The 9,018-nt window shown below is 43.6% G+C and overlaps 1 protein-coding gene and 1 long non-coding RNA gene across 3 annotated transcripts; both read right to left on the bottom strand.

The window, feature by feature from the left end:
- Positions 1-2,936: 2,936 nt before the first annotated feature.
- Positions 2,937-8,208, bottom strand: MRPL18 (mitochondrial ribosomal protein L18). Of its 2 annotated transcripts, none has more exons than XM_086316663.1 (4): positions 8,062-8,208; positions 7,374-7,560; positions 3,836-4,067; positions 2,937-3,310 (listed from the first exon to the last, which is right to left on the bottom strand). In XM_086316663.1, exons 1-4 carry the CDS (start codon positions 8,111-8,113, stop codon positions 3,239-3,241), a joined length of 543 nt encoding a protein of 180 aa, XP_086172789.1. In that variant the 5' UTR covers positions 8,114-8,208; the 3' UTR covers positions 2,937-3,238. The 2 variants fall into 2 exon arrangements, with proteins under 2 accessions (XP_086172789.1, XP_086172790.1); XM_086316664.1 differs by having other exon boundaries at positions 3,985-4,067.
- A 170-nt stretch (positions 8,209-8,378) lies between these two features.
- Positions 8,379-8,922, bottom strand: LOC147366432 (uncharacterized). Its single transcript, XR_015132485.1, has 2 exons — positions 8,813-8,922; positions 8,379-8,515 (listed from the first exon to the last, which is right to left on the bottom strand). It is a non-coding gene; the product is annotated as an uncharacterized LOC147366432 (long non-coding RNA).
- Between the last annotated feature and the right edge of the window lie 96 nt (positions 8,923-9,018).

Raw genomic sequence — 9,018 nt, 5'->3', positions numbered from 1 at the left:
GTGAAGAAACGCACAGCCCCCGCGCGCGCCCACCAGCCCCGGCAGGCAGCGCACCTGCCTGCCCACAGGTGTTTCATCTTGTATTTATTTGATCCCCTAGGGTTAAGGATCGCTTAGACCCCCGCCCTAGCAATCAAAGGTCGTTTACGCTCCGCAACAATTCCTTTGCAATCCCTATAAGGGGAGAATGTCATTTATGTAGACCTGGAATATTAAGAAGCTTCTGCACATCAAAGGAAACTATTACCAAGGTGAAAAGACAGCCTTCAGAATGGGAGAAAATAATAGCAAATGAAGCAACCGACAAACAACTAATCTCAAAAATACACAAGCAACTCCTACAGCTCAACTCCAGAAAAATAAACGACCCAATCAAAAAATGGGCCAAAGAACTAAATAGACATTTCTCCAAAGACATACAGATGGCTAACAAACACATGAAAAGATGCTCAACATCACTCATTATCAGAGAAATGCAAATCAAAACCACTATGAGGTACCATTTCACACCAGTCAGAATGGCTGCGATCCAAAAGTCTACAAATAATAAATGCTGGAGAGGGTGTGGAGCAAAGGGAACCCTCTTACACTGTTGGTGGGAATGCAAACTAGTACAGCCACTATGGAGAACAGTGTGGAGATTCCTTAAAAAACTGGAAATAGAACTGCCTTATGATCCAGCAATCCCACTGCTGGGCATACACACTGAGGAAACCAGAAGGGAAAGAGACATGTGTACCCCAATGTTCATCGCAGCACTGTTTATAATAGCCAGGACATGGAAGCAACCTAGATGCCCATCAGCAGATGAATGGATAAGAAAGCTGTGGTACATATACACAATGGAGTATTACTCAGCCATTAAAAAGAATACATTTGAATCAGTTCTAATGAGGTGGATGAAACTGGAGCCTATTATACAGAGTGAAGTAAGCCAGAAGGAAAAACACCAATACAGTATACTAACGCATATATATGGAATTTAGAAAGATGGTAACAATAACCCTGTGTACGAGACAGCAAAAGAGACACTGATGTACAGAACAGTCTTATGGACTCTGTGGGAGAGGGAGAGGGTGGGAAGATTTGGGAGAATGGCATTGAAACATGTAAAATATCATGTAAGAAACGAGTTGCCAGTCCAGGTTCGATGCACGATACTGGATGCTTGGGGCTAGTGCACTGGGACGACCCAGAGGGATGGTATGGGGAGGGAGGAGGGTTCGGGATGGGGAAAACATGTATACCTGTGGCGGATTCATTTTGATATTTGGCAAAACTAATACAATTATGTAAAGTTTAAAAATAAAATAAAATTAGAAGAAAAAAAAAAAAGAGGCAATGGTAGGACAAAGTAGTGCCCGAAAGAGTAAAAACAGACCAGTAAACAGAGCCTGAAGGAACTGCAATAAAGCAGGTACTGCAGCCATGGTGCGGGGATAGGGGGCCCGCATAGCCTCTGGTTTTTAAATCACTTCTTGCCACCTTGGCCATCACTGTTAACATACGTTTGCCCCGTACCCTCCTCTCCTCCCCGGTCCCCTTTTCCCTACTTGGCATTGCTGTTGCCTTTGTAACACCATTTATCATATTTGCTATACCAAGTCTCAAAAATTGCCCAAACTGAAGGAATTCTTGATACTGAGATGATCTAGATCCTATGCCTCCAAGAAAAAAATCCCCACCAGGTGGTGCAGTGGTAAAGAATCCACCTGTCAGTGAGGGAGAGGTGGGTTTGATCTCTAAGTGCCCAAGATCCCCTGGAGAAGGAAATCACAACGCATTCCAATATTCTTGCTTGGGAAATTCCACGGACAGAGGAGCCTGTCCAGTTTTAGTCCATGGGGTCGCAGACTCCACTAATCAACTGAACCACTACCATTTACAGGTGAACCCTGTTGTCAATTTCCAAAGCCACACTACCCCAGTCCATGGTCTTGTGTCCTCCCTTGAATTCTAGACTCGTTTTGACAGCCTTTTAGAACTGTGGTCTTTAAGATGAGAGAAGAAAATATTAAAACTATCATGGTGGTGGTGTTAGACACAGTCGTGCCTGACTCTGTGACTCCATGGACCCTACTAGGCTCCTCTGTCCATGGGAATCTCCAGGCAAGAATACTGGAGTGGGTGGCCATTCCCTTCTCCAGGGGGATCTTCCCAACCCAGGGTTCAAACCCAGATCTCCTGCATTGCAGGCAGATTCTTTACCATCTGAACCACCAGGGAAGCCCAGAACTATTAATACATACCTATAAATGTCTTTACTGTAATAGCTACAGATCAAAAGGAAAACTAAGCATTGCATTCTGAAAGCCTCTCAGAATGAATCAAACTTTCAAAAAACGTTGATTGCATACATTTTCCTTTTAAAATAATACCCTGAATATTCAGATTGATGATAGCAATATTATTTCACTTCTATATAAATACAGAATTGGACTTCATATTTAAAATGTGGGGGGAATATGCTAGAAGCCACTGTGCTTACTGGCTCTTCCTCACCACATTTCTTAAATAGCCAAGATCAGTTAACACCTTACTCTGACTTAATCACTCATTTAAGAGACCTGCCATGATTCCCATCTACCCTACCTCAACTTTAAATTAACCCAAATGCACTTCAGGCTCCATCTCCCAACAGCTTCTCTAGATGGTATAGACACCTTATTTCCTTTTCTCACTGCATTCCTTTCTTCAAATCTGGCTCTGTTAGGATCCAGGAGCCCAATAAGGTTAGGATTTGCTCTTATCTTTGCATTACTGTTTATAATAAACTGATACTGACATCTCCTACTTAAAAAAAAAGCCTCCACACCTGAGCAGCAACAGTTCTCATTTACTGAGACCACCTGCTATGACCAAGTGCACAAACCTTTAATGTGTATCCTTGCCACAGAGAGTTCATAGTTGGGAGAAAATGCCATATAACTAAAAAATAAGAGTTAATAATATACCTTTATTCTTTAACTTATAAACAACAATTTAATTTGTCCTTCAGAAGTCAATTACAATTGGCAACAATTTTTCTCAGACACTTCTCTCACGTCCAAGAACGAAGAATTCAGCCCTGGATTTAAGACAAACATACTGAAGGGGAGAAGGAGACAACCTTAACTAATAACATTCTGCTGTTAATTTTTGTATAAAACGTCCAAGCTGGCAGTTCTTCCAGAGGCGCTTTTCTGATGAATGAAGAGCTGACAGCTTTCATTTACAAGTTCCAAACAATGCTTCTGCTTCATTCATAGATTCTCCGAGGCTCCTGCAGCACCACACCACCCTCTATCATGCCAATCTGTAGTCGTTTCATCTGGTTTTGAAGATCAAGAAAGAAGGAAAAGATGAAGTTAACACTAAAAGCTGACCATAAATAGCTCACTTCTTAAGAGGAAGAGAAATAAACCACCGATCTGCTCCTTGCTAACTTCCCAGCCTACACTGTTTTTTTCAGAAAGTGATCTTAATAATGACACAGATAAAAGAAGGTGTAGAGATGTTAAGGATTAGCAGTATTTGAAAATATTCTGTGGACAAGATGATACTATATGAACGGCAGAGAAGTCAACATTACAGCTATAGAATTGGTCGCATGGGTTTGAACCCTGCCCAGCACCACACTGAGCCAGTCAGCCAACCTCAGCTAACTTACAGAAGAGAGACCATGAGTCCTGATGCTAAGGCTGCTGTGAAGCTGAAGTGAGGTACCGCGCATCAGGACACTCAACTCAGGCTCAGACACTTGGAAAGAACTTTATAAACAAACTACTATTATGTAAGTATCTAATGTCAAGAATTAACACGACACCTCCTAACTAAGTAGTGAGAACAAAAATACCGAGTCTGACGCTGCCTCCCAAGGCGTGGGTTGGTAGACCATGAAGTTGATTCCTGCTTCCAAGCACCGCTGTGCCAGCACTCGTCCTACACTCTCACAAGCCACCACACTTTTGGTGCTATAAAGGTGCTTCTTAATGGCCCATTCACGAGTGGAGGCTGACACCACAACCTGGCCGTTGCGATGCTCAACAAGCGCTTCTATGTGATGCTGGCTCCTTATAACTCGCAACCTACACAAGGTGAGAGGAGGACAAAAATCATAGAAGAATTCTAAAGACAAATGACTTCAGGTGAATAAGTGCAAAAGTACTTCTCAAGAATGCAATGTCTCGTTCATTTATGTCAACATACTCAACCTGGTTTTTACTTGGGAGAGCTGTTTTCCCTCTGCCTTTATGAGGATATCCTCAATAGTAAACCAAACATTTCTACTTAGCCTCAAATATCCAGAAGAAAGTTGGCATTTTAGAGCTGAGATTTACACAGTATCTACTTCAAAAAAGGAACTGAGGAGGCAGAGCTAACTTGCTGACTCTTCACTGGATAAAGATATACTTACTCTATATTTTCCAAAATAAATGTAAGATGGCTCAAACATTTAAATATAAAAACAGAAGTCATGTGAGTACTAGAAGACAACATATTTTTAAACAATCTCAAAGTAAGATAAGCCTATTTAACTATATCAAGCTAGTTAACATAACATCAAACTATATCCTATGGCTTTTATAAAAAAGAAAAAAAGTGACAGTTTTCTGCATGCTAAGAAAAACAAAAAAAAAACAGTAAAGTCAACAGGCAAACAAAGAAACAAAAAATATTTTAAAATCATATATTGTTCAAAGGGCTAATTTCCATAATATATAAAAAGCCTCCTATCATCAATAAGAAAATGACCAGTAACTTACTAGGCAAAGGATTTGGACAGACTGTTCACAGAGAAGGAAACTATTAATGACTCTTAAAACCCAAGAATATATGCCCAATCTCAGTGCTAAACTGCATGCATGAGACAATTAATTGCAACACTGGTTGAAATAATAAAAGATAATCATCAATCCGGAATCAATGAATTAAAACAGTCACGCAATGGTATTTTACAGTAACTTTAAAGTTATTTTACACAGTTAAGAACAAAGTAGCACTTTATGCTGCTACTGCTGCTGCAAGCATTTATTGAACACTGACTGTACCAGGGAGTCCTAATTGTTTACAGGTACAGCTCATGTCTCAAACTAATCCCATTATCCTTTCTTTCCTTTTGGGCTGCAGAAACCAACACAGAAAGGTTAAATAACTTGAGCGATATTACAACTAATGGTAAGAAATGGTCATAGGCAGGATTTAAGTCCAGGAGACTGGCTCCAGAGCCAATGTTCCCAACCAACACAAAATACTTCCAAGACGTATTCTGTGGCGGAGGTGGGGGTAGTGGTGAAGGAATGGGTGGGGAAATGCAGAACAACATATATGTTAAGATTTATGTTAAAAAAAATTACAAGTTTATACTTATGTGCACAGACTAGCTATAGAAGGGTACATGAGAAACTACTCCTTTTTGGATTTTATAACATTTGCATACATTACACATTTAGAAATTAAGTTCACGATAAAGAAAACACGGGGGGGGGGGGGTGTGGAGAAAACGCTGAAATTAGACTATAGAAAGGTTCTTAGTATGAAACAGCATAAAAAGCACTAGATTTAGAAATATGGGTTCTACTCCTGGTTTTGCTGTTAGTCTTAGTAAAAAATCACAAACTCTTAATCCAGTGGTCAACACACTTTTTCTATAAGGGACCAGATTGAAAGCAGAAAGGGTAGTGGGTCCCTGGAGAAAGAGAACCAGGTGTGGCTTTCTTGACCTAAGAGAAGCCATTTTTGACCTAAGCCATTTTGTGATCTAAGATTGGACACTGTAACTGCTATTGAATAGGTCTCAGTAATTAATGATCTTAAGGGAAGTAAGGGAATGAAGGAACAAAGGAAAAGCAATCAAGAAACAAAAGAATAAAAGAGAGTCCTGATTCCTCCTCAAGGGACATAGAGAACAATCTGATACCGCCTTGGATTTCTGCACTCAGGTGGAGGAAGGAAATGACGATGCTGACCCTGTAACTTCAACAAACTAAAGCTAGCACTCTGTAGACCTTGGCCCTGATTCTATACTGAGTGCTCCTCTGCTCAAGCCCCTTCATGAATATGTGTGTAACCTTAACTTAAAACTTCCCCAGTTATGCTGTCTGGGGAAACACTGCTTTGAGGAAGACACCCAGTGTTCTCTTTACTTGCTGCAAGTAATAAACCCCTCCCTCTCCTGATCTTGGTTGTGCCTTCTGGTCTGACACCCACCAAGAGGCGAACCTAGTTTTCAGGTAACAATATAGGTCAACTATTCAACTCAGCCACAGTAATACCAGAACAGCCAGGTGAGAATGGGTGGTGGCTGTGTGCCAATAAAACTTTCTTTGTGGATAAAGAAATTTGAATTTTACAGTTTTCATGTCACAAAATATTCTTTGCATTTTATTTGAACCTTTCAAAAATGTAAAAATATTTAGCTACCAAGCCAGCTTTGGCCCAGGAGCAAAAGTCTGCTGATCCTTGTCTTAAACCATCTGTGCAATAAAAGAGTGGGACTCATTATCTCCAAGGTCACTTCCAATTTTCTACTGGTAGTACTGTGAAGAGGACAAATGGGGGGAAGGGGGAGGTAGGTCTCCAATTATTTAAATATCCAAATATTAACAGAAAATAATAGTTTGAGTGTTTCAAAAAAAATTCTAGACTTAAGAGTCAGATTATTTGAATATGAACTGCCCTGCCACCTTTCTTTGAACCCTCGTGTTTCCTTCCCTAAGCCTCAATTCCCCTGCTCTATAAAATGGGGGAATTTACTGCACTTGCCTCAAAAAGTACTTTTAAGGAGTAAATGAGAAAATGCATATAAAGTGCCTAGCATCAGGTTCCTGGCAAATAGAAAGTATTCAATAATTCACCATCTTTATAACAAAGAATAAACCCCTAACTGCTCTCCTGCCTTTACCACTGCCCCCTTAAAAATCTGTTCTCCTCAAAGGAACCAGAATCATCTTCCATTCAGGCTTAAACTAAAGAAATCCCGTCAGTTTCCCACTACAATAAAAATAAAGCCCCCAACGCTTCCTTGATTTACAAAGCTAATGACGTGTATCCTACCTACCTCTCCATTCACCTTCTGGCCCAGAGCTCTAGGTACACAAGCCTTTCGGTTCCTCAAACACACCTAGCTCATTCCCACCCTAGCTGTTTTCCTCTATTAGGAACCCTCTTCTTGGCAGATAGTTTGGCTTTTATTCTATTTTCGGAGAGTTTGGGTAGGCAACCAGTCTCCTATTCTTTACCTTTTTTCCATGACACCTATTTATTTACCGTTTGCCTCCCTCTTCCCCTCCTAGACCCAGCACAAGTCTGAGAATCGCCAGCAGCTACCTGGCACGCTCCTTAAACGAACTGCCGTGCAGGGCTGTGTGGTCAACACGGAGCAACTTAATTACCTGTGCCAGAACTCACGGGAGGGCCACACGGTCCCCCAACCCCGCTCTTTTCTGGCCACAGCTAAGAGCTCCAGATTCCGGGGGTTCCGGTTGGTGAACTCTGGGGCAACGGCTTCATTTCCCACGGGGTCCGCCTCAGGCTTCACCACTGGCTTAGCACTGGTCGAGAACGCTGCCACCCGACATCCTAAAGAACAAAAACCACCACATGGATCTTAAGAGAATGACGAATACGGACAAATCAGGAACATGATGTAACTTGTGCCCATCTTCCCCACTTCAGGCCTCGCGCCCTGGAAAAGGTACAAGAGATATGTTCGGTAACGGGGTGTCGTCACCACAGAACCTGGTCCTTAATTTTCTACTAATGTCGTCACCACGCTACCGTTAGCTCCTTTACTTTTCCGTGGGAAATGATGGCTTCCCAGGAGCCTAAAGAATCTGCCTGCCCGGGCAGGACACGCCAGAGAGGCAGGTTCGATCCAGGGTGGGGAAGATTCCCCTCGAGAAAAGAATGGCAACCCACTCCAGTACTCTTGCCTGGAGAATTCCATGGATAGAGGAGCCTGGGTGGCTACAGTCCATGGGGTCGACAGAGTTGGACTCGACTGAGCATGCATAATGCATGCTGCATATACAACGACCATTTGCCAGTGCAGACCCCGGGGTGTAACCTGAGACGAATTACCGGGGTTTCTGCAAACCGGCAACAACTCCCAGGACCGCGACCGAAACGCCATCGCTGAGGAGAATCGCAGCCAAAGCCTCGGATAGACCTCGCCCTCTTCTCCTCAACGGCGTCCCAAAGAGCCGCCAGCGGCAGCCATACTTACTCAGGGAAAAGCCTTCGAACGACGTAAGGTCATAGAGGCCTAGATCGCCGCGCTAACGAGCCTCTGCAGCTGAGTGACGGAGAGTGCGATCCGTCATCTCCATTCCTCCAATCAGCGCATACGCTGTGGCGCACGGAGACGCCGGAGCCAGCCAACCACCTCGCAGTGAGCCAGAAGAGGGGTTGGGCACGGTCCGTTAAGCCGGTCCGCGCTTGTCTGCAGCATCCTGCGTCGCTGGCCCGCAAGGCGTTTTGGTACCTTACTTGGGCTCGGTAATCGTCGGGCACGCACACACACACACGTTGGTCTCTGCGAGGAAACGGCAGCGCGAGGCGGTTTTCTCTTCAGATGTTATGGTTGTTTTCCCTAATGACTCATGGAGAACCCTTACGCGGTCCCACTCAGGCTCCCAAGCCTAAACTATTGAGGCCGGGAATAGAGCGCTTGTTTTGCGCGCTCTCCGCTCGAGCTCATACTTAAGGAAAACAAGGACGCCGATTTATAAACCACCAAGAACCGTACAGAACCTCGGTTCTACCTCAGACACACCACCTTACACCACCCGCCCACTTTCCGTCACACTCCAAGCTCCGCCCTACCGCCCACCTTTTCTAGAAGGTGCCAGAATGTGCAGAAGCGCACGCGCAACCTGTGCCTATTGGGAGAAAGCGTCAGTCGAGTACCTCCTCCCTTTAGCGGTCCAAGATACTGACTTCCGCTCTCCTACCTTCGCGCCCTTCTCATTCGCTCTCTAACTGGGCGAACGTGCTGCGACCGCCCCTTCCGTCTGCTCACTTCCGGCGCGCTCTCGC

Source organism: Bos grunniens, chromosome 9 (genome assembly GCF_055505025.1).
Source record: "Bos grunniens cultivar Pamir isolate PY7600 chromosome 9, Bosgru_T2T1.0, whole genome shotgun sequence".
Classification (NCBI taxonomy): domain Eukaryota; kingdom Metazoa; phylum Chordata; class Mammalia; order Artiodactyla; family Bovidae; genus Bos; species Bos grunniens.
The sequence above is the reverse complement of the archived record's forward strand: the minus strand, read 5'-3'. Positions and strand labels throughout refer to the sequence as shown.